Raw genomic sequence first — 19501 nt, 5'->3', positions numbered from 1 at the left:
AGGGGGATGAAAAATAGATGTTGTCCGATTCTCAGACCTACCCAATATGCACTCAAAATTTCATGAGAATCGGTCAAGCCGTTTCGGAGGAGTTCAATGTTTAACACCATGACACGAGAATTTTATATATTAGATTAACAATGGTACGTCTTTATCACTTCTGTAAGTGCGAGCCCTCACCCAAGGGACTATGAGTGTTTCAAATTATTGTAGTAATAAACATTAGTAGGTACAATAAGGCTCAGAACTTCATTAGATAATAATGAAATGGTATGAGCGTTGCGTTCCAGTTCTCTTTAAAATGCTTATATTGTAATAATAATATACACTAATATTCCAAACATGTTAAGAAATGTGAACATATGTTATTTATATCATATCAATTCCCGATTTCACGTTTTCTGTGTCTTCTGCTAAATACTTTAACTATTTTTTTTTTGAAGTAGACTTCTTTAGGCGCGTTATCAAAATATGATGACAGTGAACTTTTAAGATGCGCGCATCACTGTAACACAAAAGTAACAGGGTGATGTTGGTTCCTAAAATTTTCTGAAGTTAGCGACATTCGTTAATATTTTTTTTGGTGTCTTCGTCCATTATTAGGATAGGCAAAGCGTTCAAGCCCGTCAGCCGTATTCGTTATTTAATAATTAATTGTCAAAGCCATCGTTGCAAGATTTTTACGATATTGTTCTTTCTACAAACGTGGAATAGCACGAGGAATAAATAATTTTAAAGATTTTTGCTTCGTTAGGCCAAAGAAGTATAACTTCTTGTGTACACACTTTTTTTTCTTAAGGTGTCGTCTTTTTTTTCTCAGATAGTGAGAAGACCACTCAAAAGGCCTTCAACACACCACTTATTTACTTCGTATTCGTTTGTCCATCATATAAAATGTTTGTTTGTTCTATCCTATAAAATACTCGAAAACTTTATAAAAATATACATATTATGCCGATATGCTTCGAGCGTAAATTTTTACCTAGTTGGCCGCAGGATAAGAACTTAAAAATATTTGAATACAAACGTAAACCAGCTGTAAACAGTGCAGTGGCACGAAATGGGGCTTCATCGTTAGAGGCCAGTCGTAGTCAATCATAACTTTCTTTGTTGACTTAAATGACATTGAAGGTCATTGCACATATTTTTAAATTGCCGCCAAATCATAAAACAAAGGACAAATGAATAAAATACATAGGTACTTAATAATATAGATAAAGAGTTAAATTTTCAAAATTTAAGCTTATTTTTTATCGACCCCGCACCCCCGGTAATACGCATACGAATTAATGGTCCCCCTAAAAGTTATAAGTAAAGGTCTACTAAAATTAATATTTCTATATCTTAAAGACAACTAATAGTACACATTTATCAATCATCTTTCAAAATCAACCCAGCCAGAGTAGTAGTAGTACACTAGTTAATGATTAACGCGCTTCGCATCAACATAATACAATATTGACACACTTTTACACAAATTATCTTGCCCCAAACTAGGCATAGCCTGTACTATGGGTACAAAGACAACCATATATTTAATACAATATACTAACTTAAACATACATAAAAATATCCAAATGATTTGAGTTTTTTTTGTGTTAATTTCGCCAATATTTGTCTTTAAACAAATAAGGACGTGTTGACTCGCCAAAATCTGGCACGAGACTGAAGACTTCAGTCCTGAGGATGCCTCGTGTAGAAGCGAAACACGTGTCGAATTGTTTAAAGACAAATATTGGCGGAATTGACACTAAAGAAAACTCAAATCATTTGGATAATAATGCATTTCCGCAAAGTAACTACCTACTTCAATAAATTTTCATTCATACATATATATAAACATCCATAACTCGGAAACAAAATCCATATTCACCATATAAATGATTGCACCTACCGGGTTCGAATCCCGGTAGATGCAAACCTCTAGCTTAGTAGTCAGGGTCACCATTCGGCTATATGGGTCATCAAACAAGACCGCAAAGTACATTAAAAGTTAACATATCGATTGCCAACGACAGAACTCCGTGAACAATACATCACAGGCCTTAAAATGATTGCTGCGGCAAAAGTTTACCAATAATAACATTAGGAGCTCACGATACAAAAGGAGTGAAGTAGCGGAACGTTCGTTGGAGCACAAAAGCTTGGGTCGAGGTTCTAGCCTTGACCGAATTGTGCTCAGCCGTTCGAACTTCCACCTATAACAGATTAAAATTGCACCACAGCTGCTGTTTCCCGATAGCTTCCGTTGACTACATCATAATAGTATCTGGTGAATAGGTTCAACACTTCCTATTGATACTTCTTTTTTTCTTATGCATAACTCAGCATTATTCAAGCACAAAAATGAAGTGTTAAACCCAGCAATGGATTTGGCATAAACTTTAGCATTATATATAGGTACAATTAAGTACCGAAATTAGTAACAATGTCACAGAAAATATAAATTTTATGGGTTTTATATTATAGCTTGTCCTTTATTATATAATATCCGGACGACCGAGCCTTGCGCGGATTTTTAAGTATGTACAAATCTTTAACAAAAAAAAACTAATAGGATATCTGGATTCGAACCGGGGTCTTCTGCTTTCTGGATCACCCATTGTCCCATCTGAGCTGTTATAGACTTGTATATAGTGGCGAAATTTACCTTTGTATTTTAATGTTATTGTAGCTGTTTGTAATTAAAACACGCATAAAACCACATTTTTTAAAATTGAAACCTAGCTAGATCATTTATCGCCCCTGAAATATACAAAATTTTATGAAAATTTGTGGAGCCGTTTCCGAGATTCAGATTATATCTAATATATAAAATTCTGTCATGGTGTTAAACTTTGAACTCCTCCGAAACGGCTTGACTGATTCTCATGAAATTTTGAGTGCATATTGGGTAGGTCTGAGAATCGGACAACATTTATTTTTCATCCCCCTAAATGTTAAGGGTTTTCCATACGATTTTTTTTTTTTAATTTTTTTTACTTTTTTTTTTTAAATTTGTTTTATTATGAGTCAGCATTAAAAATACATACAACTTTAACCATCTACGATCAACAGTTACTTTTGTATCGCGATTTTAATATCGTTTGCTGGGTCAGCTAGTACACACATATATATATGTTCTTAATTCTTGATTATATATATATATAAGATATAAGTGGTGACAAAAGAGGCTCACCTGATGGGAAGTGGTGAGGTAGCCGCCCATGGTCATCCGCAACAGAAGGAATCAAGAGATGTGTTGTCGGCCTTTAAGTTGGGAGTATGCTTTAGATGCCTAAGTCGTATCGGTTAGGGAAAACTGCACCCGGTAACTGATTCTATAAAGTGGCTGTGCGAGGTCAAAAGTTTCTCTCAAAAGGCGTGGTTTTAGAATGCCATAAGTTAATATGTGTGGTATTTCGCATTTTGACGTAATGTCCGGTGGTGGAATTTAGCTGCTGGTATCAACCCAAACAACTACTCTGAGCAAGATATAGGAGTGTCTATGTATCCAAATTCTAGTGGATTCTTTCAACGAAATTTTCAGCATTTTTGTGACAATTTTACTAGTAAATTTACAATACACACGACATTATGTCACGATTATTCTTGCATCAACACAATTATAAATTAAAAATAATGATGAACGTGACCAATTGTCGTGTGTGATAGTTAATATCGATGACTTGTTTTAAAATAACAGCGCTCTAATTTTTGTCTATTGAGAAAACTAAAGCTACTAATAATTCATTGATAGAGTGATTTTATAAATATATTATATATAAATTATAAATATTCAGGTAGGGAACCAAAGAACGCATTTGTTCCACAATCACTTATCGCTGCCTCGGCGTGGGTATAAAGAAGTATTCACTTCAAAAATAAAAGCTATTTTAGTCTTTTGAATAAATAAAATTGGGAAATTGAAGTAAATTCACGAAATGAAGACATCGCAAGCTTATTTCAGCTAACACTACAGTTGAACGACTCAAAGGCTAAGAAATGAAACGTGACTTAAATTTAATAGGGAATCATGGACTTAATTCGGTGTGATGTAATATTCTCTTTCTTAAAACTCTCTCAAACATCACATTTAATTACTTAAAAACACCTCTTGGTATTGTATTGTATGGTATTGTATAGGGGCTCCTGTTTCCGCAATTAAACCACTAGCATGGGTCCATTTTGTGTGCAGTAATGGCTAGTTACTCCAACCAGCCCAGCTCCTTCCAGAAGTTCAGAACATTCCTGGGGTGTTCGCAGACTTCCTGGAGCGACCTCGAATTGGTTAAGGTTTTTGCCTGTTGGTTGGCCACCTCCGCACATTCCAGGATTACGTGAGCGACCGTTTCGTCCTCGGCCACACAGCCTCTGCACTTAGGACTGTCCGTTACGCCGATTGTGAAAAGGTGTTTGTTTAGAGATGTGTGACCCGTTGGGGTGCCCACCATTATACGGATGTCATGTCTGTTGAGGCTGATAAGTCTACGTGTCAGTTTGGGCGACAGTGCAGGTATCGCCTCTTTCGACTGTCTACAGCTCGAGTCATTCATCCATCCAGATTCTAAATCCAGATCCAGAGAGTCCCTTGATCCATTGCAGAGTTACCCGGTTATAAGAGGCAACTTGTTCCAGGGTTTGGTGACACTCGTGTATTAGCGCTGAGTTGTAGGTGGTACCCTTCAGCGCTGTTAGTACCGCCTAACACCTCTTTTTAATGAAGGTACATGAAAACAAATTTAACCTGTACAAAAATATATCTGTGATGCGTTATTAAAATGCGGTTATCGCAATTTATCGCACTCACCTAAGTATTACGTAAGTAAAGTCTGAGCAAAGTCTAAGTACGTTCTATAGATCTCAGCCTAAGACTAAAGATAGATTGCCTCATGTGCCTGTTTTTTTTTATGAAAATACGAGACGAGTGGGACGTTCCGCTGATGGTAATTGATACGCCCTGCCCATTACAATTCTGAGCGGCACTACAATTGCGCTCGTCACCTTGAGACATAAGATTTTAAGTCTCATTTGCTCAGTAACTTCACTAGCTACGGCGCCCTTCAGACCGAAACACAGTAATGTTTACACATTACTGCGTCACGACAGAAATCGGCACCGTTGTGGTACCCATAACCTAGCCAGGCATCCGTTACAAAGGAGCCTCCCACTGGTTTACAATGAATCACCGCACAAGATTGAAATTACAAGACAATGTTATTTGAACTCACACAATCATCAAGAGATTAGATATTAATGAGAAACGGGATTGATACGGCTACCTCACCGTGATATTGCCTTCAATGTTAGTCTCTATAATGCCTCCTCTCTCCCTACGCGAAGCTTATAATTCAAAATTATATACAATTTATGTATATGGAAATTATGTATTCATAAACATGAGAGAACACTTAAATACAGCGTGAATGTGTAAAATACGCAAGGGCGAATTTTGTAACTTCTACGAGGCATAGCGAAAAACTTCAAAGACTTGCAGCCAATTAATTTTTTTATTGGCAGGCAATTAAATCTGTATATTTTTATATAAATAAAATAAAAATAGAGAATTCACTATAATTTTAAGAGGTCTTCTTATGTCTTTATTCTTATCGTTAATATTTAATAAATAATCTTGTTTATTTATATTAAGCCTGGCCATAAAGACTTAGATTAAAAAGACATGACACCACACGATAAAAGTGAAACTAATAAAAATGAAAAAAAAAAATCAAGGCAATAATAACAAAATAAATTTGCTTTGGCTAAAGTACCTTATTTCTGGCTAGTTTATGTGACATTAAGAAAGTTATGTTTAAAAAAAAAGAAACAAATTTGTTTTTCTTTTTATAAACAACGCAAGCCGCTATAGAAATTTGTTGTTGGACCTAATGCAGTGTCAGTAAGCTTAGCATAAAGTTGGTTTAAGCGTTTTCAATCCGGTTGCCCCGTTATAAGATGGACTACATTTGTAAAAAAGTGAAGCAAAATAGGCATATCAGTAGTTACGACATGCCTGAAGAATTAGTAATCGAACACAAAATAGTTTGACCTATTTGAATAAACCCCTATTTATGACCTATTTGAAGGTAGCCAAAATTTTTAAAAATTGGGTTCCACACGAGCTCACAACCGTTTTACTTTATTTTATAGATTCACAACTTTATAACAAGCCTTTACTGCTAAGGAGAACCATCAATTCTGATCTCTACTACAAACAACGGAGCAGATTAGAGCAAGAAGTTAAGAAAAAGCGCGTTCAATTGATCAATAGTAAGGTGTGATCTTTAATTTCGATAAAGCAGGAACATACACATTTTAGCCACTCAGCAAAAATTAAGAAAGTTTAGCTGGGAGATGTTTATACCACATAGCCCTGATTAGCTTGCACTTTCAGATTTCCATCTGATCCTGTCTCTTCAAAATTATTGCAACAATGTCAACATTGCATCCTGCCAAAACTACTTGTCGCATTGTTTTGATCAGAAGTCCCAAAATCACTACAGCAAAGGGATCATATACCTACCCTACAAGATGGCAATAAGCCATCGAAAAAAAGACATATATTATTTGTAATGTAAATAAAAATTTCTCTAATTGTAAATTTTGCTTAGATTGACTTTACACGAATGAGAGTGTTACAGATCTGAGCTTCATAGCTGAGTCTTATTCGTAACTCACGAAATCATATGTTCAGCGCTTCTAATAGTTTCAAAGACATTGAAACATGTCTTTCTTACATGAATATTCACTGTGTTTTCTCAATATTGCACCAATCAATCAAAAAGAGTCACAATGTATACATGTTGCAAATGTTATTTATTTAAGTTGTATATTTGTGTACCGGGATTGCTGTGACAGAAAATAATCTACGTAGTTTTACCTTCTAAAAAGACAATCAATACAGTAATGGAAATAATTCGAAGAAATCCCGCCTGGAAGAAAAATATTTTTAACTGAAAATGAAACTTACTACCACGTTGCGTATTTTAAAAGGTAGCGTAGGACTCGGAGCCTATAAGTGACATACTTGTCATTATTTATCCGTTCATTAGTTTAGGAATTCAGTGGAACCAAACACCAGGACATTGGATTTATATCCACTCCCACATAAAAAAATCATTCTGTAGGTAGACTAACACCCATAACATTTATTATGTTTTACACAACAGAAAAAATTAATATCCTCGTTATAATGATGCTGGCAAGAAAAGGGTTAAAGAAAAAAAAATTAAGATAACGCTTTCAAATTCCAATATATACAGAGCTTATAACATGAATGTACGTAAATAGATAGTATACTAATGAGATATGAGGTGTCGAACTAAATGCCACTAGCAGTAAATTCCCTCTCAATGTCACAGGACTGCACGTAGCCAGGAAGGCCGTCATAATTAGGGCACGTCGATGACAAAGCGCTTTCTGGGTCACGGCCGTCCAACCTCACCCTTTCAGCCCCACTGAAGATAAACTTAATTTGCAAAACGCGAGTACCAACGCTCCATTGCAGTTTTCACCAACACAGCAAATTCAGGAAGCTGTACAAGTTAGTGTTATGGAGATAACAATATTTCAAATATGAATTTACTGTAAGACTATACACATTTATATGTTTGTATCATAGTTATGTTACCTGATGGCTTGTGATTACCAAAACATGGTCAGCTTTCTCAGAGTTAAGAAGTTTAAAATCATTATTGTGTCGAGCGAACGCGGGTGACACAGAAGATAGTGCGATAAGGACAGCTGCAAATCAGGCTTAATGTCCTGAGTAAAAATCTCAAAAATCGAGGTTTGAAGTGACTTTTCGTTTTTGTTTAATTCCTATCGAAACAATACACGTTATTCTATAAGCTCCGTACCAAAAAACTATAAAATCAGTCAGATTTCCGCGTAATCGAAGTCAATATGGGACTGAGTCGCTGACGCTCTGTCGTATATATAATATAAATAGGCAGACATAGGCTCCGTACGAAAAAATTGAAATATACAAATTTTCATTTAAATTCATTCATTCACGATTTTTGTTAAATGTGTAAGCATTCTTATCCGTTGGAAAGAGCGGGTTCTGCGAACTTAAACGGGAAGTCCTTCAAATACTATTTACTAAAATGCTAAATAAGTAAATTTTTTTTTTTTTTTTTTTTTTTTTGATTTTTTGACGATGCGGGACTCGAATCCGCACCTCTCGGGTTCCGACCGAGCGCTCTAACCATCGGCCGATTTTTTGGTATGTCTTGTTTAAATCACAAGCTAGCATTACAAGTTAGCACTTGATAAGTATAAAAATACAGTGGACTAGATTTTACACCAGCAATAAACATAACAATATACTTTTTAATACATTTGCTCAAAAAGCAGAAGATTTTTAATAAAAAAGTTTTGTGTGCAATTTTTTTTTAAGAAGTAACTATTTTACAGCGATAATACTATTAATGCATGTATTAAATTTAAAATAAGTTTTTTTTAAATAAATACATAGGTATAGGCAAAATACATAAATAAAGTAACTAAAATTATTTGGAATTTAAATAAATTATTGTCATTGTATTGGCTGAATGCATTAATGCCTTGCTTCCTTTTGTTTATGAAATTTGAAAAAAAAAGTGTTCATATATAGTGATTGAGTCGAATGTACGATGGATACTACTACTACTACGATGTAGACTGTAGTACTATGGATTATTTCGTAAATGTATTACAAACGCACGTGCGGAATTGTCATTTTCCTAGTCTCTATTCTTGACCCCCACCTTCGCCTTTGTTGTAAAAGTATTCATTTTATATCGAGACTCGAAAGCACACGTATCAATCGACGAAGCCAATACGTGACAACTCACAGTCAATGTGCGCGGATTTCGCGCAATATTTACGTGCACTCACAAAACATTTTGGTAATGACTATAATAGCTTTACGGCTTGCGGCGCGACACCATCAATCAGGTTACGGTTTCCTGAAATTTGAGAGTTGTTTATGTTGCTCAACTCGGCTGAATGGGAACGGATAATTTTGCAAGAACACAAACGATAAATGCTATCGAGTGTAAGGCTCTAAGTTCATACGAGCAATAATAAAGAGGCGAGCATAATTGTATTGGCCTACTGACCAATGTATTGCGGCTTGGATTCGCTTAGAACTTTACATATAATACAATATTTTACATTACACAAATAAAACTGACAACAAAATTCTATGAACGATGCAGGACTCGAACCCGCCACCTCTCGCGTTCCGTGCGAGCGCTCTTTCCAACTGACGTATCATTGATAAAATCTTGTATGCTTTGTTCAACTCTCAGGTTGTGGATTCATCTACAAGATCTACTTTACTGATGATAACCTGCTCAACCCCAATATTTGCATATTAGGAAATTGACTTGAGATGTCGCTCTTGCAAATCTACAATCTACAAAAAATATAAGAATGTTAATATTTTACATGTTGGGCATAAGTTCTGTTGCGGCCACAAACAACTGTTCATCCGTGTATTTCACGAGTATATTTAATTTAGTTGACAAGTTATTCGACGACAAACTTCTGTTTGTAACTTTTCAATGTAAACTAGAATATAATGTTTGTGTTGCATGCATTTTGCTCGTATAACGGCCGTTTCAATAACTTATCTATCCTTAGTTTAACTTACTAGAGGTAAGACAAATCTATCCTTTTACGCTTACTGACATTTCAATAACCTATCGACATAAAGAATTGGACTATAACTATACTGGACATAACTATGGATAGATAAGATCTTGTCATTAAACGGTGACAGCAATGTATGTAAATCGTCTTCCGAAATGTATCGTTGGATTATATTTACGTACCTACAGCCTCGTGTATAATGAGCAATTTCCTTACTAATTTATATTATGATACAAAGCTCACTGGTATCATAATATACTATTTCACTTGCTCAAAAAATGAAATACGAAGCCGAATATATTACTTAGTCTGGCCATAAATATTGTTACAAAAATGTTACATTAAAAATAAACAAAATATACATTTGAATTTGGAATCTGTCATTGTTCATTGAGTTTTTGGCCCTAATACATTGTACAATATTTTGCGATATTAAAGTGGAGTGGGGTGATAAAGAGAACCGAATAGCACCTAGAACCATGTTGCGTATTTTAAAAGATGACTTAGGACTTGCATCCTATAAGAGACGTACTGGTAATTTCTTAACTGATAATTTAAAAAAGAATAGGGTGGTAAAATTGAAACAACTACTGAAGCGGTACGCAAAGGGAGGTCACAGAAAAATATTGTTTACGGGTGAGAATTTTTTTACAATCGAGCAACATTTGCCTTCTAAGGAAGCTTCCCAATTAGTTGACAGAGTGCAACGTGGGAATTATCCGACTTCAGTGATGGTTTGGTAGGGTATTAGCTATAAAGGAGTGACTGAGCCATACTTTTGTGAAAAACGTATCAAAACATCGGCACAAGTGTATCAAGATACCATTCTTGAGAAGGTAGTGAAGCCTCTTAAAAACACCATGTTCAATAACCAAGAATAGTCCTTCCAGCAAGACTCGGCGCCGGGTCTTAAGCTCGGTCTACGCAGTCTTGGTTGGAATCGAACGTTTCCGACTTCATCAGAGCTGAAGACTGGCCGTCGTCTAGTCCCGATCTTAATCCGCTGGATTATGATTTATGATCAGTTTTAGAGAGTACGGCTTGCTCTAAGCGCCATGATAATTTGGAATCCCTAAATCAATCCGAACGATTGGCAGTGAAGAATTTTCCCATGGAAAGAGTGCGTGCTTCTATTGATAACTGGCCTCAACGTTTAAAGGACTGTATTGCAGCCAATGGAGACCACTTCGAATAAGCTTTTTATATTTTAAATTGTTATATATTTATGTATTAAGCTAACACACTGTAAAAGTAATAAATGTTATTTGAAATAGAAATATTTTTTTTCTTTGTTTCATTATTTATGGCAAGACTATGTATATTATTCGAAAGTTAAAATCACGCACCATACAACGGAACGTGTGGTAAAGTAGGTAGTTGGGTGAGTATTTCTTATACATTCGGTTCTATTTCATACCCTGCGTATTGTTTTTTTTTTCATTTCCATAAGAAATATAGGTACTAGAATTCCACCAATTTCATATTAGAAACGTTACAGATTGTTACTAATTTCCGACTGATATTTATGGACATAAGTTGTTCTCATCATTTTCATCACCTATTATATTTTTTCTTGAATAGGTATAATATTATGTTGAAGAACTTGGCCCCGGGTTAACTCAGAGCTTCTATTCGTGTCTCTTCATTCACAATTATAAAATTGTCACTAAACTTAGAAAACAATGTTATAAAACAAATTCGAAAATTCGTGAATAATACAATTGTGAGAAATAATTTTGACGAATTGCGATTATATCACTTGTGGGGCATCTGAAACTTTTCCCAAGTCGGCTCCGGCGAGACCGCTTAATAAACTTAGGGGTTTTCTTCTAAAGCTTTTAATCTCGAAGGCGGTGCCGGCTGCGGTACAAATAACGTTCAAGAATATTTATTAAGCTCACCTGATTAGCTTTGTTGATCTGCTTCTTGAGCCCGGCGAAAGCCATGATAGCGTTAGCGTTGTGAGGTTATTTCTTAATTTAAATCTGGAAAAAAAAATTAAGAATTTATTAAAACCGGTTTTCGTAGAAATTCAACGCTATGGTATAGGTATATAATAATATTCGAAAATAGTTTAATATACAATAATGTCTCCAAATGTATATTTTTGTCACATCTTAATATATATAAATCTCGTGTCACAATGTTTGTCCTCAATGGACTCCTAAACTAATGAACGGATTTTAATGGTGATTACTTCATGGAGTGCAGTTTGGTCCAACTTGAGAGATAGGGTAGTTTATATTTCGATTTGGGACCCATAAATATTTTTATTTTCAATATTTGTTTTGTATGGACATATTTTCTATGAGAGAATTTAGTGACGCACGGTTTGACAGTTCCGCTGTGAAACAATTTCATTCTAACAATAGGGAGCATATTTACGAAATAATTTTTGATGTTTTGAAATATAAAACAGTTGTTTTTTTACTATCTACAGAACAACGTCTGTCGGGGCAGCTAGTATCATATAAGATAAAAACTCGTTTTATTAATGGCGTTATTGAAGATACTTTGTCAAATATACCTGATGTATGAGTGTCAGGGGTTATGTAAGGTCTGCGGTCCTGCGCCCGATCTACATTAACGCTTATACCCTTTACACAAGATCGAATTTGATACGGCCGAACCATCGGTGCGGTCTGGTGGCGGACCATATTCGATAGTATGTCGCATTTTCATTTGATTGTTATTATACCCGCCGGGACCGTACTGAGTACGACGCCGGACCAATTGGTGTGAGGCGCCTACGGGACCCTCCGATGGTGTCCGGCCGTACCAAATCCGACCATGGGTTTAGAATAATACTGCAACCGACGGATATAACGACCATCCTAGACGTTTCTCATACGATTATGACTTATACTGAATAGCGTGTGCAGTGAGGAACTCTATTTTACCTTGTCATATGAAGGACTGCGTCACATCAACAGGCGGTCGTCGGTACTCATTATTGAAGTGTCAGTAAATACGATGCCACTTAAATGGCGGCCATTATCTCTCTAACCTTGAAAGGATTATAACTTACTAGCTGACCCGACAGAAGTTGTTCTGTTCATAATAAAAAAAAACTCTTGCGGGTGGAATTTCGTAAAAACCTCTACTCGGCAAATGGAATATTCCTACCAAATTTCAAGTCTCTACGGCTTATGGTTCCAGAGATATCGTGATGAGTGACTATATACGTGGAAATCTCATATATATATATATTAAGATAATTAATATCATAAGATCCAATATTACGTCATCATTTGTGCAATCAATTGCCCGTCCTCAACATTTAGCGGACAGAAAAAAAAAATCTGTATCATTGAGTCATAGATAGTTATCAAAAAATGTTGGAGAATATATTATAAAACAATATGTTCCTTCTGAAATTTTTTAAAAGTAAGTTACATAGATACCCTGTCGGTATTGTGATAACGGCCTTAGCTGGTTCTGTAAAGGCCGCACAGATGTGGTTCAAACTAAGTTTTCGAGCAGAGTATTTTGTTACTGGCATGTTGCCACGCGTGCCGATCGATATGTGACACCAAGTTATGTAATCAAGAACGCGCAGTGATACCTTCAGTCTTAATATCTCCAAGAGGTCCGTGGTCCTCAAGGAGATACGTACATCAATACGTAATTCGTGATTATGTGTGCCTGTTACTCTTCGGGTGTTACATTAGAATGTGGGCGGTGGTGATCACAAACATCAGGTGATAGCTATGCTTGTTACTCCCCTCTTCCATTGTAAAAACTGTACACTTATTGTCTCATGTAAAGTGGACCCAGTTATATTGACTTCGAATTCGAAACCGGGACCTCTAGCTAAGTGCCCGAGTGGGCAGGGTCACTAACTTGGTCTATAAAAGGTATTTAATTGCGGAAACAGATATTTTCTCTGTATTGCTACCGGCTAACTTAAGAAACAGCTGGACCGTTTTCACTGGCAGATAACTCATGTTAAATATGATGCGTAACATGCTGCTTTTTTCTTAAAAAAATGAATAAGGATTACGCGTGAGAATACAACGAGAAGAAGACGATCAATCAATGTACAGAATTTCCCATGAGAAGCATTATTGTGATCTTAAAAATGTCTTGTCACGAAGTACTATCTGCGTTGAAACAATATTTCATAATGTATGTTTTTAGGAAGCTTCGTGCCTGTCTAGTAGGTAGAGGCACTAAGTTCCCTAAATACCTACCGGTTATCACTACCAAAAAATTCTATCTGCCATTTACTTCCTAATGAGTGGTAGAGATTTAACAGACACCAACAATATCTAAAGGATTCCTTTTCAGGCGAAATTCGGCTTGTACCTACCTACTTAAGAGCTTCAGTTTTTGGATTCTGACGCGGACAGTTAAGTGTAAAAGTCATTATGTTTCTTTCAAATTATTCATTTATAATTCTTTTTCATGTATAGACGTTAATTAATAGTAATATACTACAACTGCTCCGGAAACAAAATGACCATTGTTGCGTCGTGGGGGATTCTACCACCTTGTTCTCTATTAAATAGTTATTAATGTTAAAAATTTATATCACATTTCTAAGGTATTCTCTAAAAATACCTTTTGGAATAACATGTTTATCTTTAATAATTCTACGATGCTCACATCTTAACTTAAAGAAACACAATTCAAATCGAAATTCAATATAGAATTTCGAAAGTGTATGTCTCAGACTAGCAACAAAGCAGTGAATCCAACACGAGCGTTTATGTCTGGTAATCTAAAGATATAGTTACTGTTTAATTGACAATGTGAGATGCGATAAAGATGGCTTTAACGTTAACTAAATTGGCAATCAGCTCCGCTCGCGACATCTGACCTTTATCCCGCGCTGTGTTACGACGTAGGTCGCACGCCCACGCCCACTCATTGCACCGTGGACGCGTGGAGGCTTCGAATAACATGACATTACCTACCTTTTGGTTTCCACCAAGTATTAATTAATAAGAACTATTTCTAGCGGTTGATGGAAAGAAATCGGATGACGGAAGCCGGATCTAGTGCGTAAACTACAATAGAAATAGTTCTACAACTACTTTGGACCGTGTTTTCACGGGTACGGTTCGGAGTCGGATCGGACGTAGTGAGAAAGCGCTCTTATTGTGTCAAAAAAGAACATTTTACTAATGCAAGCTCTTACACAGAACTAAGGCTGAGTGTGCTTAGACTTTGCTCAGACTTTACTTACGTAAAACTTAGCTGAGTGAGATAAAACGCGAACTTGACATTTGCATTGGGCTGCCTTAGCTTTATAGCTCAGCATATTTTCAGATGTCAATTGACTATAAAAACGAACTTTAAGATTATTAAAGTCTGGGCAAACCTTAAATAAGCTCTATAGATCTCAGCCTTAGACCAGAAAAGCAATTTGAAAAAATCTACGAAGCCACATTTCTGATTTTGTGGGACTCTGTAAACAGTTCATGTTATAGTGCCAATATACAAGGCTAATCGAATCGAATCGAATTTTATAAAATTTACTAAAATAATGTTTCGACAAGAAAACCTGAGCTAACAAAATCTCATTTAACTGTCAGATTGCCACTTTAGCTAAATTCACGCAGACAGTCAACCCAAAAACAAACAAAGGAATAAGAATAGATACATTTGCAAAAATTGTGGTCAAGAATAATATGTATTCCGCATAATATATAATATTCTGTCAAAATTTTTTACAATTTTGGAGCAGAGCGATAGTCTCCACCAGAAATATACCTCCTTACATGTACCTAGCTACGTACTAAGATTCGGAGGTTTTATTACCGCAGCTAATGACGTCTACTTTTAGGGTAAAATTGATCACAATGCGTTTACCCTGTGACGATATCTGATGCATTGATACCAATTCAATTTATTAAACGAATGATATCGTTCGGGGTACATGATAGAATTTCTACAATAACCCAAATACTTGAAGCAGGTACAGATAATATTGCAGCATAACGCATCATTGACGTTGAAAACGAGGGGATTCACCCACCAGTAACTAACCTATATCGGGCTCTTCTGTCGACCGGAATCTGTATGATGTCTATTTACTTTTGTATATGACGATTTAAACTCTTGATTAATATGCAGAAGAACTATTATGTTATTTTTAGAAAAATATACAAATCATACGAAATATTTATAAAAAATGTCACGTTGTTGCCTCATTGATATTTTTTAATAGAGTGATAATGAAACTTAGTTTAGGCTAGGTTTTATTTTTGTTTCTAACGAGAGTAAGTAAATTCTATGATCAGAAACATTAAGAGCGCTTTCGCACTACGTCCGATCAGACTCCGATCCGTATCCGTGACAACACGGTCCGAACTAGTCGTAGAGCTATTTCTATGGTAGTTTACGCACTAGATGGGGCTTCCGTAAAGTAAATTTATGTTTCAGCTATCGTTTATAACTAAAGAAGTCACTTCAACGGCCTTGGTAATGCATATTATATCAATAAACAAAGGTATCCTCTTAGTACCATCAAGTACCACTTTGTCCGTTTGCACTATCTAATAATTTTAAACTGTGCAAATCGTGCGACAAGTTGTCGATTGCCCACGAGAGCGAAGCAAGTGCGTTCATTCGCTTGAGTTAAAAAACTTTAAACTTGTGTATCTTAAATAATAATTTTATTTATTTAATGAAACTGCCAGACGCGTCAACCTCAATTTAGTTTTGATATTTCGATTGTGTTTTTTTTGTTATTATTTTATTTATTTTAGCACTATTATCTAAATATAATTTGCGTGCGACAAGTAAAGTTTTCGCACTCAAACAACGGCTCTTTTTCAACCGCAACAGCGAGTGCCAAGATACTACTTTTCCCGCATGACTCATGAGTAATACAAAATATTAAAAAAAAACATTATTTCATGCTCTGTCAAATATTTATCGATACCGCATTTTTAACAGAAAATAATAATTTAAGCAATATCATGTAGATACGCCAATAATTTTTATGTGCTTAAGTTTAATAAGATCCTTGCCGAGGCCTTTATTAGTATCTATAAAACACTTAAGCGTTGGCCTTACTTAAATTTAGCATCAAGTGTACCCGGAAAATATAATTTCCGCTAACCGGTAAAAGGACAATAGCGACATCTATCGTCACAGAAATATTAAAGGCTATACGGAACCTCAGATATATAAATGAAATAGAAACGGTGTGTTTGAACCCACGCATTTGAAGTGAGGCACATATTACTCTGGTAAATTTTTCTCTGACTGATCGCGCTCCCTTATTCAATCCGAGCCCACTTTACCCGAAAGAGCATGACAAAGCTGACAGTGACACCTGTGTCTTATTCAATACCCACAATTAAAGTGAGCCTAAAGAAGTTATTTTCACAATCTTTAAGCAGTCGTACCAATTACAACTCAAGGGGGTAGGCATTAATTTTTTTTTATATAAGAGGGGGCAAACGGGCAAGAGGCTCACGGGATGGGGAGAGATGAGGCAACCGCCCATGGACATCCGCAACAACAGGCGTCAAGAAATGTGTGCCGGCCTTTAAGGTGGAAGTAAGCTTTTTTCTTGAAGGTTCCCTAAGTCGTATCTGTTCGGGAAAACCACAGCCCGTAATTGATTCCACAAAGTGGCTGTGCGAGGAAAGAGATTTCTTGCAAAACGCGCGGTTGTGGAATACCAGACGTCAACGTGATGCGGGTGGTACTTTGCACGTAATGCCCGGTGGTGGATTTCGGCCGCTGAAATCAACCCGAACAGCTCGTCTGAGCACTCCACGTGATAAATGCGGTAGAAGATGCAGAGAGAACCCACATCTCTACGCAATGCCAAAGAATCAAGCCGATCGGAGATGAGTTGATCGTCGATGATTCGAGCCGCACTTCCTTGTATGCGGTTCCATTTGACCGCAAGCTGGTACTGGGGAGCGCCCGCCTAGAGGTGAGAACAGTACTCCACGTGAGGCCGAATTTGCGCCTTATTTAGCTGCAGGCGGTGGCTTATAGTGAATATAGCGGATCTCCATTATTAGCTATTTCTTATAGTCTTATCAACTATTTATTCAATGCAAGCTGTTTTATTCTTGGTACTATTGACCCCTTCAATTTTCTGTACACCCTCAATCTGAGGATAACGAAAGATTTCTCTTTAATTTCCATTCACATTCACACTATAAAGTTGTGCAGTCAATTTACTTTCATACCTACTTTACCAGAGGAAGGCTCCTTTGCACAGGAACCTGGCCAAATTATGGGTACCGCAACGGCGCCTATATCTGCCGTGGAGCAGTAATGTTTAAACATTATTGTGTTTCGGTCTGAAGGGCGCCGTAGCTAGTGAAATGACTGGGCAAAAGAGACTTAACATCTTATGTTATTCTTTCGCCATTTCTTGCGCTGCTTCATCTTTCTCAGAGCGCCATTTGTTTCCAAAGCGGTAGTAGTGTCTAGTATATAAGAAATGACATCAAAACGAATTCTAAAGGAATCAATTTTGAGAAAATAAATGCCTTTTATGCCTCAAGGTTACGAGCGCAATTGTAGTGCCGCTCAGAATTTTTGGTTTTTTTCAAGAATCGGCACTGCATTGTATTGTGTAGGGCGTATCTATTACCATCAGCTGAACGTCATGTTCGTCTCCTCCCTTATTATCATAAAAAAAAATGCACCTGTCTCCCCGACAAAGCACCACAGAATTCTGACCTCAATATGCCTATCGTTACATATTTTATAAATTGTAAATAAAATGATTAAAATAATTAAGTGCTGGAGAAATTATACGCAGTAAAACCTGTGTGGCAATTAATAATAGGTACTAAATAACATCTTACTGTATAATTGTATTTTTATTTAAAATACGAGCAAGCCGTGCATGAATAGGGAATCGCATGACTGAGTTTATCGAAGCAATCTTTTGCGTGACAGTGTTAAATATGAATCATAGTTTTTCAAATAAATGTAAAAATCGCGGAGTAACCCAGTAAAACATTTTTTTAGGAGAACGTAGTATTTAAACTAGCTTCGTAAGGCAAGAACGAGTGTTTAATGATTAATTCTATGTACATGACATGTCATCGGCCTATAAGTGCGACCGTACTTCATATACATTATTGAGAGCTTAGATAATTATTAATACAGGCCATATTTATTACTTTACTGCGCGTGATAAGCTACGTCTTACACACGCGATCTGTGTGTCACTGTGTTAGCCTGCGTTGCTCAAAATAGAGGTTAACTGTCAACCTCTATTTTTATTTAACCTTTTTTTTTTGACGTTTTCACAGTCTATCTAGAAGTATAAATTAATTAAGATTGAGTGTTTGATATTAATAGGTACTATGCCTTCTAACCCCACATTTACACCAAAAATCAAATATATTAGCAACAAGTCCAAAAATAGACCTAGTCTTTATTTACTTTTCTATCTCAGAAGGATTCAATTCGAGGATTAATAACAGAGTAAGTTAACCTCATTTCGTACATACACGTCATCAAAATAATATTAATAGTGAAACTATATAATATTTAAACACTGACTTCTGTACTCACTGAAGCGTTAACATCAATACCAAGTTCATATTGTTTCATGAGTATGTAAATTTGAATTATAGATTATTTCCATTGTCTCTGAATTAATAATTTATGTTCAGTGACTGAATATGGATGTTCGCTGTCTCATGTATATTTACGGCCGTTCCCAATATACTATCTGTAGATAGAGATAATTACTACATTCTACTCACTAATAATTAGCTGTCAATAATATACCCGATAAGTAATTCTTATCGGCTAATATTGGGACGCGTTATTTGCAATTTCCATACAAACTTCTATCGCTGGTAAGCTATACGTCCTCCCATTGACATACACCGTGTACGGATAAGGTGAGTTATTGTCGATAAGTTTATTGGGAGAGAAAAGTCAA

General features: G+C 36.0%; 1 protein-coding gene across 6 annotated transcripts in view; it reads right to left on the bottom strand.

Annotated features, from left to right (window-relative positions):
• The window catches only part of LOC126973083 (endophilin-A), a 70784-nt gene that overhangs the window by 14406 nt on the left and 36877 nt on the right, over window positions 1-19501 (bottom strand). For all 6 annotated transcript variants that reach the window (XM_050820211.1, XM_050820215.1, XM_050820213.1 and 3 more), the window contains exon 2: window positions 11520-11603. In XM_050820211.1, the coding sequence (XP_050676168.1) occupies window positions 11520-11564 (45 nt within the window). In that variant the 5' untranslated portion in view covers window positions 11565-11603. The remainder of the gene's footprint in view (window positions 1-11519; window positions 11604-19501) is intronic.

The sequence above is a fragment of the Leptidea sinapis genome, chromosome 28 (assembly GCF_905404315.1).
Source record: "Leptidea sinapis chromosome 28, ilLepSina1.1, whole genome shotgun sequence".
NCBI classification, from domain to species: domain Eukaryota; kingdom Metazoa; phylum Arthropoda; class Insecta; order Lepidoptera; family Pieridae; genus Leptidea; species Leptidea sinapis.
The sequence above is the reverse complement of the archived record's forward strand: the minus strand, read 5'-3'. Positions and strand labels throughout refer to the sequence as shown.